Source organism: Paramormyrops kingsleyae, chromosome 2 (assembly GCF_048594095.1).
Source record: "Paramormyrops kingsleyae isolate MSU_618 chromosome 2, PKINGS_0.4, whole genome shotgun sequence".
NCBI classification, from domain to species: domain Eukaryota; kingdom Metazoa; phylum Chordata; class Actinopteri; order Osteoglossiformes; family Mormyridae; genus Paramormyrops; species Paramormyrops kingsleyae.
In genome coordinates this window covers 15,217,856-15,236,932 of record NC_132798.1, presented here as the reverse complement: position 1 = coordinate 15,236,932, position 19,077 = coordinate 15,217,856, and the positions used below count along the sequence as shown (strand labels likewise).

General features: G+C 46.9%; 1 protein-coding gene across 2 annotated transcripts in view; it reads right to left on the bottom strand.

The window, feature by feature from the left end:
* Positions 1-6,716: 6,716 nt before the first annotated feature.
* Positions 6,717-19,077, bottom strand: part of grid2 (glutamate receptor, ionotropic, delta 2) — a 312,014-nt gene continuing 299,653 nt past the window's right edge. For both annotated transcript variants that reach the window (XM_023836747.2, XM_072706413.1), the window contains exons 15-16: positions 17,515-17,755; positions 6,717-9,141 (exon numbers count right to left, since the gene is read on the bottom strand). In XM_023836747.2, the coding sequence (XP_023692515.1) occupies positions 8,710-9,141; positions 17,515-17,755 (673 nt within the window). In that variant the 3' untranslated portion in view covers positions 6,717-8,709. The remainder of the gene's footprint in view (positions 9,142-17,514; positions 17,756-19,077) is intronic.

The following is a 19,077-nucleotide window of genomic DNA, read 5'->3' as shown; positions in this document are numbered from 1 at the left end:
GAAGGGACCATGAGTCCTCGTTACTTGTACTGGAATAAACCTAAAAAATATTAAAAAGAAAAGTTATCAACTTTTGAACATTGCCACGCCCAAAGGTGTTTAATTAAATATGTAAAGGTAACATTTAAAAAGTTAATCTAGTGGATAAATCGACAAATAATTTTCCTTAAAAGTTAAGTGAAATTTTAAAAAAATTGAATTAATGTTGCAGGCCTTCTTATATAATGTGGATCTTTCTGTGACCAGCAAACAAACTTTAATAAAAAAAAAAGGAGTTGGACTCGTGTGGCAGCACGCGTACTGAAAATGGGTCGTCACTCCTACAAAAGATTCCCGGGATATATGTATAAAAAATAATACATCAGAATAATCTCCCTTGTTACAGATCTTGGAAATCAGAGGGGAAGAAAACCCCAGACCGAACAACTCCGCTCCTCTGGGTTTTGCGTTCATTGTCAATTCAACCCTCCTCCATTCTATTGAATGTTCAAGTCATCTCGAGTTTCATCTTCCTTTGTACAAGTTCAAAACCTTTTGATAGAAGCAAAGGAACGCCCTGTTTGGTAAGAAAGCTTCACAGAGATCGGAAACATGATCGTAAAATTTTGCTCGGCGTCACGGGCTACAAGTGTGTTTCAGAGAAAGTTGGACAAATGTCGGGTGAAAATCGTGTCATCAGTCACGCTGCACCGCCTCCCAGTCATACATTTTTAAAAGGAAACCTTATACATAAACAACAACATTTAAGTCGGACTTGTGCATAAACAAATAATTCAAACAAGTATGTAATAACAAATTAACCTAAAATCTAAATTATGGCTTCTATTAAAGATATTTTCCTCCATGACAGTTCACGAAAATTACTTACATAGATATTAATTTTAACTTTGTTGCGAAGGTTGTAACATTTATCAATTATAATTTGTATTTACACATGACCAGTAATATGGTGCAATTCTTCAGCCGGATCATGAGTATTTACGCTACACGTTATAGATCATTGTAAGAAATTAAAACGCGATTCTATGGAAAATATAATTATAAAATGTAACACATAACAGCAAATAATAATAATAACAATAATAATAATTATTATTCACTATGTAGATTATGTATGTAGAAATGTGCAGGTATATGAATAGCTACAAAGCTTTAAAGTTGAGGTCAGTTGTTAAGGGGTGAGTGTCCCGAAGCCTTCTACATTAAAACATTACGAATGACGTAGTGCTAAAAAGGCTTCGGATATCTCACCCAAGGACGGCCGGACCTATACTATAAGGTGACTGAATTGAATAATAGGCTACCTGCAAACAAATGAACTTTAATACTGCATTCCGTTTTTTCCTCAAACAATTTTATTTAAAAATTAAACGCAATATAATTAATATGCGGGATCGCAAAGCAACTTTATTTATTTATTTTTCAAATATGCAAATTTATAAGTTTGAAACAAAACGATTATCTAAATGTATGTCAGCTTCTATTTTAATCAACTACTGTCGACTGCAAAAACGTTACATTTTGAAATACATGCTGTAAAAATGGGGGTTGGGAAGGCACTACATTAACATTTAGATTTAAGAATTGAATTCCTCGTATTTCTGACGAAAAATGACATTAATCTTTTCTCCTTTTATTCATGAATTCATAAAGCAAGAAGGCTCCGGGACTGGCGCCTAGCTCCGTCTCCCCACCCACGACCGCCGGCCCAGCCGGGCTGTGTGGTTTGGAGCACTCCCTAAAGCAAACAACAGGTTGGATATTGTAGCTGGCGATTATTAAAGTGTCGTGCGCACAATAGTGACTCTATGTTCCATTCGACACGCCTGAAGACCTCTTTGGAAAATGTGCACAAAACGTGTCCCGATGGGGTCTTCCAGCGCGGTCCAGTCTGCGTGCTGCTTACTCCATTCCTGTCACCGAGGAAACCGACTTTTCCAGAAAGCCGGGCGCTTAATTGCACCTAGTACTGATACTAATAGCTATGTAAATAACAACGATAACTGAAGATAGTGAATTATAATGAACAGCACCAGACCAATAACATTATTGATATTATTATTATTATTAATAATAATAATAACAATAACAACAACAATGTTATTATTATTATTATTAATAATAATAATAATCATATGCTGCTGCACAAAATCTGAGGTTTTTAACTTCTATTTTTTTCTGCAAAGTTCATCTGACAGCACTCTTCCTTGTTATACGTCTCCGATGATAAACTTAAAAAGCTTCAGCGCGCAGCGTCAACGGCTTCATAAAGCATGATACCAATAAACTTAGAAACTGGCAACGCTGCAATCAAGCTATCGTCTTCTTTAATAACCTGTGTAATCCTCGGGCGTTTTAGCTTCACCGTGATTACTTGTTTGCCGCAGGCTACCGCAGCAGCGTCTTAGTTTGCAGGTACGGCCGGTAGTTCAGTATTCATTCAGTGTCAGTCTTGATTACTGGTCAAAGCAAACCGCAATTCAAAACAGCTTGCCAAATTACAAAAACAAAAGAATTTAGTTTTTATGAAACGCGAAATAACTCCATTTCAGGTTATCAGGCTATGTTTGCGCGCGGAACTTATTTCTCACTCTGCCTTGGATTACCGGGGGAGTTTTTTGTTTACTTAAAACGCGTTTTTTTTCCTGTATTTTCCATAATTACTGGGGGCGATATCAATGACAAGAGTGTGGCTTTTTTGCTTAGTAATACAGTACTCTGAAAAGTCTTAAAAAACAATCATGGTGAAACAGCGCCACCTGATGGATTTTCGAGGATCACAATGCTCTATCAATTACTCAAAATGTACAATTTCTGTAATAAACATACTACCAAAACTCAATTAAGGGTGTTAAATTGTAATAAAAGAAAACGCAGTTCTTCCAAATTATAGCTTCTTATGGAAAAGGTGGAGGCAATTAAAGACGTGTTATTTTCAAAAGCGAAAAACAGCCGCTGCAGGTTTTGCGTTCACGGAACTCTGAGCACTGGAGCTCCTTAAACCATTCAGGAGTTAAGAAGTGTGTATTTTTTTGTATCGCAGGATATGCAGGGCGATCCGTGACACTGCGATATGCAAAGCAGTTTGCAAACTCTAAAGAAAAAACAAACGAGTGAGGATGACGATTTCATTTGGGGTGGTGGTCGGGGTAGCAGCAACGCGGTGGCTGTGAAGGGCTTTTGGTGTCGTATCACGCGATGGGAAATCCGAACTCCAAGATTTATGCTGGGGTTCTATCGACAACTCTTATATGAATTTCCATAGAAAGAAAAATTATAATTATAAAACAAAACAGTGCATATCTAACTAACGGAGAAATGGCGTGTGATTTGGCCCATTGTAATATCGTTACATCTCCACTAGGGGCAGCCCCTGGCATGAGTCCAGCGCAGGTTTACCCCAGAAAGGTATCGTCACCAGTAAGGCAGGCTTCCAAGCGAGGCATTGAGGGTTACTGCACTGGCCATTGTTTTACGTGAACCTTTACTTGCTGTCTCAGTGAAAGGCGAATGCAGGAAAATAAACAACTTGTCACACAAGCACAGTGTAGCCTAACACAGTTCTATCGCTGGGTGCAAAGTATTACTGAGGGAATTACTGTTACACCGTAAGACCCTGTACAGTGCACAAAAGTATGATAAAACACACATACACTATCATGGGTAGTGTATGCTGGATAAACTTTGGTGAAACTTGAAGTTTTACAGGTTCTAAATTGACTCGTTTTCACTGTATACATTTGTAGACCTTGTAGTATGGAGGCAATATTGAAATTCACAGGCAGACTGGATGTAAAATGCTAATGAAATTCAGCATAGATGTTGTTGTTGTAGCAGTAGTACGCTAGACTGATGATAATGAGCTGATGTTTGTTTTTTGCCTGGCTAATATACGCTAAGAGCTTATGAACATTTAATTAAAATGGTCCTTCGTTAAGAAGTGTTTAGCATGTTCGTCAAAACTGCTAAGGTCACGCTGATGTTAATCATCGGGAATTGGTTTGCCCAGTTAGAATCGTGCTGGATTGAAGCCAAGCACTCATTTGCACAATTATCTGTCAGTAAATCACCAAAACTGCATTTTGCTGAACTGTGGGGAAACCCACGTAAATATAAAGGAAACATGAGCACACACACACACACACTCTCACACACACGTGTAGGGTAAACATATCCTTATGGGGACCGCTCATTCATTTCAATGGGAAAAATGCTAACGCTAACTATGACAACCTTAACCCCTACCCTGCCCTAACCATAACCATAAGTAACCTAACAAAATACAAGAGTTTTTGTTTTTTCATAGCAGTCACTGATTTTTATAAAATAGAGTTTTCCATTATGGGGACCAGGAAACCGGTCCCCATAAGGGAAAAAAAATGGATATTTATCATGTTATGGGGACATTGTGTCCCCATAAGGATAGGTAAACCTGCTCACACACACACACACACACACACACTCTCTCTCACACACACACAACTGAGGCTGGATTCAAACCAACAGCCCAGAAGGTGTTGAGGGGACACTGTCAACACAATCCCACGAAGCCTGACTTTGCACAACCTTTCATTCTTCCATGCTCTGCTAGACTCAGAAGCATGATGATGCTTTTTCTGCTGGAACATTCCCAGGAGAAATATTGTGTCCTGACCCACGTGAATGCAGGGAATTCATTTCTTTTTCATAACTGACAGCCTAAAGCAGCGGCTGACTTTTCTGTTAGTTCCCTGGTGACCAGAGCTCTTTAAATAAGAGCGTTTCTCATAAACCACAGGAAAGGTGCAGGCAGTCTCTCCAAAACATGTGTTTGATTTGTCTCTCATAACTTGGTTCGCTCACATGGTTTATTTTTTTCATGTTCCAGAAGCTGCAGACGGAAGAACATAATAAGACGCTACGGGGAAAATAAGAGCATTTCTGGCCCTTTGTCATTTTTGCACAATGTGTGGGATCTCAAGCATCATGTTGTTGTTGGCCTTGATGGCTGTACTGCTCTTTGATTTCAATCCCAATTCCTGATGGTACAAACATTGTTATGCTTGGTATGAATGCATGCCTCTGATCAAGGTGGGGGGGCATAAAGTTATGCCCACTTGTATGCTTTTGGAAAACTCAGATATAACCTTCTCCCTCTTCATTCTCCCCCTAAATTTCCAAAGCCTGCTCACCACTCGATGCACTTTTTTGCCTCACTATGCATGTTGAGATTCAGTTAATGCCGCCAATGACGTAACAATAAACATACAGTCTACGAATACAGCTGATTGGTACATATCAAATCGCAGCTCCCAGTGAGTCACCTGTACCATTCATGCTTTTATTAATCAGTCGGCATCAGGTTATTTATAGGTGATTTTTTCTTCCTGTTTGTTCATCACTGCTTTCTTAATGATGCTCCCAAAGGTACCTGGGCACCCACCCCCCCCCCCAGTTCTACGGTCTATGTCTGAACAAAAATTTTCTGCTGATGTTACACAATAATATATTAATACTACCCCCCCCATCAAGGGTGTATGGCAGAGTTTGATATTCAGGGGACTCATTTTCTAACAATTTTCATTTAAATGCAGAGGTATGTTTTTCTGGGGGACAAATACAGCCAAATTAATAGCCCCCCTATTTCCTACCCCCCCTCCCCCGACTACTACTACTACGAATAATAAAATAATAATAATAATAATAATAATCACTTTTGCAGATAATAATAGTAACTTTTGCAGTGTAGGCTGTTGAACTGTGGTCTTTTAATTAAGCCTATAACTTAAACATGCAGCTTCTCCTTAAGATCATTAGAATTTAATGGCTTTTTTAGCCCCCCTGCAACACCCCCTTGAACCTTTGCCGACACTGATTGACTTCCATGGATCTCGGCAGACTTGTCAGGCACGGTCACCCCTTCTAGTCTTGGCCTCACGCCACGGTGACCTGCCGTGTACAAAGGCTTATGGACGTATGAAAGGCTTTGGGCTGAAATTTTGACAAGCAGTCGGTTACAAAGCAAAGTCGTCAGTCACAGATCCATGAGAGCTACCTAATTATCACTCTACAGCATCAACGATTTCAGCTCTGAAAGTGTCAGAAGTCCAGGGTGCTGAGTTCAGAGCTCATTCGAAAGACGTTGAAGACAAACCCACGCTCGCTTTAGTTCACTATTACGTCACATGGATGAGTTTTAACGCTGTGGGTGTATCGGTGAACTTCTATACTTAGTGTAGTTTATTACACTAAATCACAGGCACGTGGAATCTGGATGGCTTCTTCATTCACCAAACATGGACTCTAAGAGAGTGGAGGCACAAATTGTCCAGCACTCCATTTGAAACTAACAAGCAGTGGATTTTCTTGAACATACAATCTGCTGTATCAGGTAAGTGTTTCACATTTAAGATCTAACTACCCCTTTATTTTGGCAGAGTTATTCTTTGTGGCCCCCAGGCTGACCGCAGACCGCAGATCCGGTTGGGCTCCTGCCCACTTGCTGCTGCACCAGCATGGTGCAGATGGGCTGAAAAGTCCATAAGGTCTCCGCTGGGTGCCGCTGGCCCTGGCTGGAGCCCAATGGGGGCCCACATCCACGCCTGGAATCGATTGGGGGGGTGTGCATCAGAGCCAGGGGCTCCTGCTGGGAGTCAGCGCTGGGGGTGACATACAGGCGAATGAGCTGAGTGTCGCCTGCAAGCACTACAGCCTGAAAAACAACACGAACACGCGGCTGTAGAAAACAAATTTATTAGACAAATTATACACAGAAAGCTTTTGCCACTTGTAACAGAGGCCCAGTATCTTCTGTTTGAATAATATGCAACACATACAACAAAATAGGCCTATATTAAATACTGTACATTGTAATAAGTTGAAAATCGTCACATAATCCTGTACGTTCTATGTATGAAATTAAAAATGTTACAGGCATAGCAAGTTGTGCATGCGTCTCTTTACGAACTTGCCTCCTTATTTGTCAACAAACAGGTCAAACGTTTAAAAAAAAAAAAAAAACAAAAACAAAAACAAAAGAAAATGAGCCAATGGTATGGCTTTCTGTGGGAGGGAGCGAGGGGGGGAGACTGACGGTGATGTCAGATGACAGCTAAATCAATGCTAGGCTTCTATGAGCTCCTTTAAAAACTCAGAACAAAATTAGCATCGACATGTAAAATACACATTGTAATAATGCTTCTTCCTTTATACTAAATAAATTTAAAATGTTGCCTGTGTCCTATTGTCATTCGATAGCCATAGCTTAAGAAATAAACATCTACAAGGCTTGCATCAAACACTGTTGCTGTTCTCTACGCACAACATTGGAGATTTAGTCTTAAGATAACAAACTGAAAGCTCATTCTAAACAACTAACATTATTAAATATTAATACAGTGTTAGTGAAAAGGTTTGGTTTATTTTTTTTCCTCAAAATGTGTTTTTGTCTTTTTTAGCTTCATCTTAATGGCCTTGTTTAAACAACTGGCACTTTAAAAAAGTTAAATAAACGTTACCCTAAACATTAATGAAATTAAACTCAAAGACATTTCAAAACGAGTTCCTAAAAGATTGCTGTCACCTCCCTGTTTCAAATGACATGTTTGACTCTAAAGTTGCGGGCAGGCTCAGTGCGAGATGACCAAAGCGTGATGGGACAAGCTTCCTGCCAATCACTTGCTGAGGTTCTGTTTGATTGGTCCATCCAGATTCTCAGCCCCGCCTCATCATTTAACTGCCACAGTATGGTCTGTTGGTGCAAATATACCTGCAAATGACATGTGATGGCCCGGACACTGCTATAACTACAAATAAACAGGTAAATAAAACTGTCATGGCAGATGGTGATCGGATGAGAATGACAGGATAAACTCTTCTTTTTCCATTTCAAAAAGAGATAAACGAGTAGACAATTCAGCACAATGTTTTTTAATCTTTCTGACCAAACACATTCCACGCATTAATACTTGTTAAATTTAAAACGAATGTAATTAAAGACACACAGCAGTCTTGAGTGCAGTACCAGTTCTTTTTTTCTGGCAGTTTATTTCTATATTTTCTTATTTTCTCTCCTCTCTTTGAAGCTTTCCTCTTCAAACAGCCAGCTCTGTTCAGAAAAATTACACCACAATCACATCCGGGTCAGAGGGCACTGGTACAGTGCAGTCGGTCTGTCCATCTCACGGCCTCCTTGTACTGACCGTGCGGTCTTGGCCCAAACCGTACTCCTGACATCTTCCTGCTATCGGGCCGAGCTGTGGTGCCGGATTGCGCTCGTGCACTATCGGATCCAGCCCAGCTGGGGCGGGGAGGGGGGGGGGGGGTGTTGCTAGGCAACACTGGAACACTGTGTAAGAATGAAGGTTCTGACAAGGAGAAGGACTGAGAGTGATGAGATCATCCAGCTAGTGCTGGGCTTATTGCAGCTGAGGGGGGGCACTCTGTCCCCGTCACCACGGTTACGTCCGCGGGCCGTCCGTTCTGATCCACCTGCTCCTCGTCTCAAAAGCAGTTTCCGAACGGTGTGACAAAAAGAAGGAGAGGGTTACTTTGTCCCTCCACATAGAAAAAGTCTCCACAACGACAGTGACAATTTAGCAAAAGGATAAGGGCGCCCCCTGGCAGCGGGGCGGAATGGAAACGCAAAGCGGGTAGAGGGGCAGGTGAGGAGGGTTTCTATGTACACGCGTCGCCGCTGTCTGACCGTCGGCACAGCGGACCGCCCTCTGCTCATATGGACGTGCCTCGGTCGGGGTCGTTGCCGTAGCCGAAGTTCGGCGCGGGAGTGGGCTGGTAGGGGATGGAGGACATTGTCTTGATGGGGCTGCGGAAGAAGCCGCCGTTGGGGGCCCGCTGCCGGAAGGGGCCCCCACCAGTCCGGTGATCGGGTGCGGCCCCAAAGGCAAAGCCGGCCGCTGCCTTGGCGGACAGGCTCCGACTCAGTGTCTGGATCTGCTCCGGGATGAAGGTGGTGGTGGTGATGTGAGTGTTGCGGAAGTCGCTGATCTGCTCCAGGCCCTGGCGCGCCGTCGGCATGGAGTCCAAGTCCAGTGGGGTCAGGTCGATGGAGGACGCCGAGAACTGCTTGTGTGGGCTGTCGTCCTCTGTGCACAGGCTGTTCACGCGGCGGTGCAGGTGCTCCAAGTCGATCTCCTTGTCATCCTGTTGGGTTTTGGGGGGCGGGGGGATTGAGAGATGAACAAGAGGGAAGGGAAGAGGCAGGGTGGGAGAAGAAGGGAATAGTTGTTATGGGGAAATGTTGGTTGGTTTGAAGGTGGGGTTGAGGGGGGGGCAGTGACAGTCGGGGATATTTGATGGGCACACATGGGTGGGGGGGGGGGTGAGTTTGATGGGTGTGGAAGTGGGAGACATGCCAGGTGAGCGTGAGAAGGAGGAGGAGGATCAGGAGGAAGATGGAGATGAAGAGGAAGAGGAGGAAGGGGAACAGGATAGAGAAGCACAGACTGAGGGCACAGCCGCGACAGACGGACATGCTGCACATTTGAGTGGCCCTGGGCTGGCAGCAGTGCCATTGGGAGTTTAGCAAACACACAGACACACAGTCAGAGTCAGAGCCTTAAGTAAATATCCGACTCTGCAGACACAGCAGACCTCACTATCTAAAACTCCAGTATACTGCGCAATCGTTGCCACTACACCTTCTGCCTGAGCTACAACAGATGCTAAAATGGCTTATTACTGACATTTGGCACGATTTCCAATTTATTTATTTTGCAGTTGCTTTTATCTAAAGTGACATACATTTCTGAGAAAGCAGGAGGGTCAGACAGTCCCTGGAGCAACTGAGAGTTAAGAGCCTGACTCAAGGGCCCAACAGTGAAATCAATCCACTGACCCTGGGATTTGAACTGGTGTCCTTCTGATCGCAGCCACAGTGTCGTAACCAATAGAGTCACAAGCCATTTCAAATGGTGAGCGGTTACCTGCACATGATTACATGTGATGCACACGAAGCGCCTCAGGCATGATCAGAGTCACAGTGCTGTTAATAATTAATGTCATTAGCTTCTAAATTTAGCACTGTCACTGCATGGGGTTTGTCTCTCATGGTCGGCTCCTTGTTAGTCTATGCCACCGGCATTCACAAGTGTCACAGCCACGCTGATACAGATAGGGCAGAAAAGGTGCAGGAACATCTGAGGAACATCACAACGGAACCACCTGTGAAGGATCAAAGTGTGTTTGTCATGCTTGGGCTTCAGAAAGACAGGGTGAGGGGGGTGTCTATGTGTCTGTGTATGGGGGGGGGGGTTCTGGAGCACTGGGGTGTTCAGGTGCGCTCTCTCTTGCTCTGTCTCTCTGGGAGAAGGAAGGGGTGGATGGGTTTGTCGCCCATGGGGAGCAGGAAGGAACATGGGGTGGAGCAAGAATTGAAGAAGGTGGAGAGAGAATGAGGAGAGACATCTCAATGGAAGCCAGTGATGAGTGAAAGTCACCATGTCAATCATGATCATTCATAATCAACATAATGAAATATTGGGAGACAGAAAATCATGAGATTCTAAGGAACGATTACTTAAGAGTTAAGGGATCGCTATACAGTATCGCCGCTACTTTCTGGGTACCTTTACTTTCCACTACACAGAAGTAGCTGTGTGGTGACAGGTTCTACCCTATGTTGCTCTCCAACACTGGGCCAGACATGATCTCAGTGGGAGCTATCAACACAGCTGCCAGCGTAAGGAACGCTCGTCACTCTCCTACACGGCTGCAGCCGCCACTTGGGTGGACTTCAGGCTCGTCACACTAAACCACTCGTGCTCGTTGAGAAGACCGAGCTAGGAACTGTGTTCAGCCTCTTTGAATGGTCACACGCCTCTCTCTTGTTTGGTACCAGCACACGGTGCCTAGGGGAAAAAGACTCAACATTTCTACATCAACCTGTCACCCCTTCAAAGTTACGATGTTCCTCTGACAGGAAACAGTGTGGAAATCAAATTCCTGTCTGTTTCCCACCTCAGCCTGAGTGGGGGATTTTGCTTCCACTGAGCCTGAGAACAGTAGAGTCTCTCAAACGATGCATGAAGGGGCTCCCAGTCACCTGCTGAGCTCCTGGCTGCAGCCTGATGTAACTGAAAGATTGCTGGGTCGAATCCCCGACCTGAAAGGTACCACCCCCAAGCACTGCTCCCCGGGCACTGAATTAGCTGCCCCCTGCTATGTCACGATGTCACATATGGGTTAAATACAGAGGACACATTTTTGCTGTGGTGTATCAACAATGACCACTGATCACCTAATTCTGGATGGCCTGAACTCCACATGACTCTTTTATTGGTTCTGCGTTTTGAGATTCTGTACTGCGATTCCCTGAGTGTTTTATCTCTGATCTGCTATGGATCTCAGATCTAAAGAACTTAACACTCATGTCCTAGAAAGTCACTTTGGAGGAAAGTATCTGCCAAGTAAATCCATTTAAATGTAAGAAATGTGGCCTAGTAATGAAGTCGGTCATAAGTGATACTGTGAGGAAGCAGAGCTCAAGTTTGAACCAACAAGAAGAACAGGAAATTACGTCGGAATGTTCCAAAGCCATTACAGAGCTACAAGGAATGTTCTTCAAGATGGTGTAAAGCCATTATAGAGCAACAGGGAATGTCCTTCAAGCTGAAGCTATTGTTGAACTACAGAAAGTGATGGTGAAGATGTTCCACAGCCATTCAGAGACAAAAGGCATCATCAAGAAATATCCTTTTTACCTTATTATCACGCTGGGAACCTGAACGAAACAGCAAACATTACGGCAGACCTCCGCGGCACCTTGTGCAAACACTAACTGCGATCCAGAGCACAATGCCCCGATGTAGGCCTGGGCCGCCAGGAAAACGCACAACAGATGGTGCCGATGGAGAACCGCGGAGCCAGCAGGCATTGCCGCATTCGTCGAGGATTTGGCGAGATCAAGACAGACGGAGTAGAAAAGTAGGTGTGCCCTTCACCTGGGGAGTCCTACTGCAGGCCTGCTTCCAGCGTTATCTGCACTAACTGCGAGCGCTCTTCACCTGCAGTTCACTGTCAGCGGCTTGCTGCGGCACTGCGTTGCGAGAGCGGGGAGTAAGACGGCACTGCTGCAGATACACTGAGCGGCACCAGTGCTCAAACGCTTCCTCGGTAAAGACAGCGTCTCCAGCAGGAGGGGGGACCAAACCAGGTCACAGCAGCCCCACTTCTGCTGCATCAAATGGAGGATGAATTCCTACCCCCAGGGAAAATGACATAATTACGGTTCTGGAGGGACCTCAGCTACATGTCATACATATTCTTCTTCCCAGAACTGACAGCAGTGGGGCTCAGGTGACTGCGCCCCCCCCCCCAGGCACCCCCCCCCCCCACACACACACACACAGGGGGAATACACACAGGATGTTTCTTGCTTTGTTAAAGGAAACAGCAACTCTTGGGCTCTGTGGTGTGAATGGGGGGGGGGGGATGTCATTCCCCTGCCGAGCATCCTCTTCATCCTCTTCATCTCCATACCGACAGTCAGAGGTCACAGAGCGTTCACGGCCACGCTCATCATGCCTAGTGCTGGAGAGGACCAGTACAGGTGGTCTTAAAGTCACCCCCGTTCAGTGGTTTGTGGCTGAGACAGCCTTACCTTCCAGCCAGGAGTGCGGTGTACTCGAAGGCAGGCCCGGAACATTCCGCAACAAAGGAGCCGGGCTGGGAGAGTGGGAGGCGGAGAGCCCATCAGCGAATGGGTGGCTGCATAAGCCACAGGATCTCAGACCGCCAGCTCTCAGGCACAGCTGCAGCTGCTGTGCAGACTGCAGACTCTCAGGCACAGCTGCCGCTGCTGTGCAGACTGCAGACTCTCAGGCAGACCTATTATTGTCGCGCAGACCAAAGACTCTCAGGCACAGCTGCCATTGCTGCGCAGCTGGCAGACTCTGAGGCACAGCTGCTCCTGATGCACAGACTACAGACTCTCAGGCACATCTGCCCTTGTTGCGCAGATTCTCGGGTACAGTTGCTGCTGTGCAGACTGCAGGCTCTCAGGCACAGATGCTGCTGTCCACTGAGCTCATCTACATACGAAGACTTCTCACATTCATAACGAACAAGCACTTGTCTCACATTCTGGCCACCCGGCGCGAAATCCAATCAAAGGCTGGACACAATCCATCTATTAAATATACTGTAATGAGACAAATGATGTACGGACACTGCTGGCACCCTGCCAGGGCATCATCCTACGCATTAAACTGTAACACAGTGATGTGGGTGAAAACGGCACATGGAAGCGGGTGACAATGCTGGGGATGATGCCATATCTCTGAAAACATCGGCCCATCCGTGGTTCTCAAACCTGGTACCTATTGCAGGGTGTGGGGCGGGATCTGGGGAGAGGGCACCTGGCGAAATCATATCAAATAGTATATTCCAGGGCAAATGGGGGATTTTATTTATATGACAGATTAGTTTATTTTGTATCTCAGAGATTCTATGTGGGGCATGGGGCGAGACCACGAGGTGTGTCAAGGGGCGGAGCCTCTGTGGTAAGTCATGGTCTATCACATGGTCTATCACATGGTCTATGTCATGGTCTATCTCATGGTCTATCACATGGTCTATCACATAGTCTATGTCATGGTCTATCTCATGGTCTATCACATGGTCTATCACATAGTCTATCTCATGGTCTATCTCATGGTCTATCACATGGTCTATCACATGGTCTATCACAGGTACTTTTTTTTAATATGACAGGTTATATATATATGTGTTACAGAGAGCGTACGCATGTGTATGTGTGTGCATGTGTGGGCGTGTTTCAAAGAGAGAGATAGAGAAACATGAGAGAGACAGGAGAGAGAGAGAGGGAAGAGAGACACAGAGAGTGAGAGAGAGAGGGAGGGAGGGAGGAGCTTTACAGGGGGAGACAGGAACAGGCTTGGGGGAGAGAGAGGCGGGCAGGGCACACAGCATGGTTAGCACACAGAGCTCTGTCGGAGGTCAGAGGGGCCGGGTACCTGGGAAGGTGAGATGGAAAATGGCATTGTGCATTGTTCTCCACGCTTTTACCCAAATCCTCAACACAGAGTACTTATCTACAAAACAAAACAAGGAACGGAAACCATTCAGGCAGGACACAGGGCAGTCACACAGCATCAGGAACTGAGCAGAGCAGGCAGCAGAGACAGTGTAAAGCCCCCCCCCCCCATGCATACCCACCGCCCCCAGCACCAGCACCCCTCATGCGGCCAATGTGCATACAGTGTGTGTAACATGTACAGTGTGTATGTGCACAGGGCCTGTGTGTTCAGGGCGTGCTTGTGTTCAGGCCGCATGCACCGGGTCTGTCCTGTTGCCTGGTCTCAGCTCCTCCAGGACGTCATCAGGTCCAGTCCTACCTTTTCCTCCAATGGGTGTTAAGAAGCAGCTTTGTTTAGCTGGGGGGGGATGGGGTTGGGTAGGGTTCCAGCACTCAAGACTAGAGACACGATATGGAGCTAAAAGCCATTACAGGGGTAACAGCTATTGCGGGGGTAAAATCCATTACGTCACCAGAGATATTTCTTCAAAAGGACCCATAATGGTGTAACAATTTCTGGTACTGAAATCCGCATACGTGACACCTCTGGGAGTCCCTTTTCCTCTATGCCCCCTGCAGGAAGCTCGCTGACGTGACACATCGTACCCCAGCCTCACAAAAACAAAAAATGAAAGAAAATAAAGAAAGGAAAAGTGCCAATGGGAGGGGAGCAGATATCTGGCACAGTTGGGGGGGGGGGGGGGGGGGTTTAAGCTGTGATTACAAAGCGTGTCCATGGCACGCGTCACACCCACTGGAGCGTTTGGGAAGGCTGCCCCGGGCCCAGCATGACCGCGCCGCCGTGGGCACGGTCACGGTCGTGGTCATAGCAGGATCCTGGGACTAAGCTGCTGTCGGAGGCCCCCCCCAGCCCCGCCAGGCCTGATCCTGCTCCACTAACAGTGTTTACATGGCTGTCTTCGTAAAATGTCACCTACATGGGGGAAAAAAAATGCACGGCATTGATGTCGGAACACTGCCGTACACCCCCGAGAGGCGGTAATCAGGCTGTCTGGCTCTAACCCCAGGGAATGCTGGGTAGACACCACAGTCCCCTTAATAGGCATGCGGATGCTACGGCTACAACCGCACAGGCCCCGGCGAGCAGCACCTCTCAGATGGTAATGAAGTTGGCGTGACCCTTTGGGGGCCGTGCGGTGGCGGGGGCCCAGGGGAGGGTCATGCTGACAGATAAAAGCTGTTGAGGTCACGGGGGGGGGGGGGTTTGTCCATGGGCCGTCTGCTGCTCACTGATCAAAAGCCACTTGAAGCCCAAGGAAGTCAGATGATGAAATGGTCAGCTAGGTCACGCCTGACCAAATGTCCCGCTGACACAGGGGTCTGCGTCAAGCACTCGTTAGGAGGACAGCGTCTTGGACATGGGGGCGGGGGCAGGTCACTGGGCATGCTCACTGGGGGCTCGAGGCTGTCTGAGAGCCCCCCGACTGAGTCCAGAGGATAGCTTTTGGTTTTGACGTTTGGGCCTGTATTGATTTCGAAGGTGCCCGTGTGCGGGGCACTTCGGAGACATGCTGGCCTGGTTCTGTGGGGTGCGGAGCCGCTGGTTCAGAGCTCCGGCGGAACAGATGGGCCTGGATTGATTTGGTGGAGTATGGCACCGAACTGGTGACGCTGGTTGGTCGGGTACGGAGGTGTTACATATTCTGGATCAAGGAGAAGGTGGTGCATCATGTGGGACAGGGGTGGAGCAGGGGAGGAGGTGGAAAGAAAGGGGTGGACTAGGGGAGGAGGTGGTGAGACAGGGGTGGTGGTTCGGTGTGGACCTAGACGGAGGGGACAGGTTAAATCCTGATACACACGCTCTCATCCAGTGTCCATAGTCCCCATGTGACCTCTTATACCAGACTGACCCAATCAGAAACCCAACAAGCTCAGTAGACTGTACCTGTAAGCCGACCTTCCAGCGAATTTAATTGGGATAATTACTGGGCTGGAATCATTAAAATGTCATGTTTTAATTGGGTTTATAATTGCATTTTAATTGGAAATTAAAATACCCGTATGTTAAAATCAATCATTCCTTCATCTGTTGTAAATTGGGCTTTCACTTACGTGGAAAGTTTCACTGCCTTGTGGAAAGTTTGTTTGGTAATAGGCATGTGGAAGCTGTGCATAGATGTGCAGTGTGTTTGTTCCTGAAGGACATCCATCTATCCACCCATCCATCCACCCATCCTTCCATCCATCTATCCACCCACCCATCCACCCATCCATCCATCCATCCATCCATGGTGCCAAGCCATCATAGGGCACACAGATACACCAGGCACACACACATGCACACCTACGGGCAATTTAGTAATTCCAATTAATCTCAGCATGTTTTTTGACTGTGGAGGGAAACCGGAGTACCTGGAGGAAACCCCGTGATGACACGGGGAGAACATGCAGACACACATAGTGCTATGGCAGAGACTCAAACCCTGGTCCCAATGCTAACCACTGTGCCACTGTACCACCGACCTGTAAACCAATGGTATAGAGCAGGGGTGTCAAACTGCAGTCCTGGAGGGCCGGAGCCCCGTATATCTTAGTTCTGTTCCACCACAAATGATTCAGCTCAAGAGCAACGTGATACTTAGCACAAGCAGTTGAATCAGGTGTGTTAAATGAGTGGAAACCCAAAAATGTGCAGGGCTCCGGCCCTCCAGGACTGCAGTTTGACACCCGTGGTACAGGGTGTATGGGGGGGGGGGGGGGGGGTGTCACATGGTATGGGGCCACGCCCACAGGGGAGAGGCTCTAGGCATGCTGGGTGAACATGGTAGCACATGTTTATAATGAATCTGAGAGTCAAATAATGTATTACGATTAAGGAATCAGGTAATTAAAGAGAGACGAACATACAAGGGGGTGGTGGGGAGTGAGGGTAGAGTGCCTCAGAGGTAGCCCCTCATGGCATGGGGGTGCGCTGCATAAGAGAAATGACCCTCTACAGCCCTTCCATATCATTCTCCCCCAGTGAGCCCTGCTACGTGCTGCCACCTGCTGCTCAACATTGGAATCTGTTCTCAGCTAGGCTGCCATGCATGGAGAGACTCAGCACATGCAGCACTACAATTCTAGGTGTAAATCAAGTGTATCTGTCCTCCTCTCTACACTAATTATGACGGCATTAACAAAAGGCTGTTACACCTGGGCTACAGCGCCCAGGTCTCCCCGTTAATTCAGAACGAGGCGTTTGGCGTTTCCATGTCGGCGTGTTTTGATTGGGTGGTCAGTCTGACTCTGCCTGAAGGGGTCAGCCTCAGGTTACCTATCACACCCGCATTACCGATGCCTTACTATGCTCAGCTTGGGTCTCTTCGCCCCTCTTTCTGTTTTCTGATTGGTCGCTTCCACTAGGACAGCAAAATGCAGACAGTGACGAGTCCGCCCCCGCATTCAGTGGTGCAGTGACACTCCCCGCTCCAGCACCGGCGCCACATGCCGACTGCGCCCGCCCGCCCGCCCCTCACCTCCTTGGAGGGCACCCGCGAGCCCTTTCTCCGATTCCACCAGGTCTCCACCATGGCGATGAGGCAGGAGAGCACCACGCCTGCCGCCAGCACGCAGAAGACGCCGGCGAAGCTGTGGATGTCCAGGGCGCTGCCGCGCTGCCGTGTCTGCACTGATGAGTACATGTCGCACGAGCTATCCCGCGGCCACCACTTCAGCTTCAGGACGTCCATGTCGCCGTTCTGCTGCAGCTCCAGGATCCTGTGGAGGATTGTGGGTAATCATGTACACTTCTGCCATACAAACTCTGTATCCAATCGCACTGCTATGGAAGCTAGTCCCTAGTGGCTCCCCCAAGGATTCAACAGCGATTCCCCCCATCAGACAGCAAGGACCTGACTGTTAAACCCTTAAAGACCCACGCATCCATTTTAACAGTACGGATTGCCCTTATTGGGAATATAAAGCCCTTAGACCGTCAGTAGCCACGCTGCTGAATGTCAAATCACAGTTTAAGGCATGCCAATATCTCTGACATCTCTGTTCCCTTCATGTTTAAAGGTTTTACATCTTAACAGGCTATTTGCTACAACCAGGCCCCCAGATAATGAGCTCTTTCCACCACAAAGTCAAGACTCTGCCCCCAGGTCCTAAGGCTACCGTTTCGCAGAACCTTTGGCATATTCCGCTTTCAGCAGCAGGGGGCAGTGTTTAACCAACCCAGAGAACTCAGCCAATAGCAAAACGGAAGGTGTGACTAACTCGTGTTTTTGAATGAAAAATGATATTCTCTGGTGCAGTGTAAGTGTTGCATTATAAGAACATTCAGCGGTACATCTAAAGTAAATTAATTATGGTTTGGGGAGGACGCAGGACGTAAAGGGGCTTCTGTTTTCTGATTTGTACTACAAAGCAAATCTTTCTCAGATTACAGCAGGGAGAGAAAAGAACAGAGCCAACCCACCTCTCTAGGGGTAGAAACAAAGAATCAGTGTTTTCAGCAGCAGGTTAAAGTTGCTTTTTGGGATTCCCTTACTGACCCACCGGCACCCAAATGTCGATTTACTTTAAATTCTCTCCTAGCCTCTGTGATAAACAGGCCCTTTCACTGATCCGCTGCCTTTTACTGAGAGAGCTCACAATCAGCAAAGGCATCCATCTCTTAACTTGAATTCCTTAATTCTGTCTCATACGCTCAGACCCGGACCAGTCCATGCCTCAAACCAAAGGTGTCCTTTTAGCTTGGGAGGAGGGAGGACCTTCAACCAACCACCCCCCCCCCCCACACACCCCCCACCCCCCAAGCGGGCACACTGCAATTGAGCCAAGCTGCGAGTCTCCTGTGGTATAAGACAGCCTGAGACTGAAGACAGAGGACAGGAGCCTAGCAGTCCAGCCCACTTGAGGGAACAAGAGCCAATCATGTTCCTCTGTGCCACAGGGGGCTTTGAACCCACATCAGAGCCAAAGGACACACCTAGCCTTTATGAATTCTGTCACTTAAAAATCTTAAATGAGTCATAAATGTAATTCATGTTCCATAGCCTTTCTCTAAAGTAATCTGCTGCACTGGGAAATGTGTG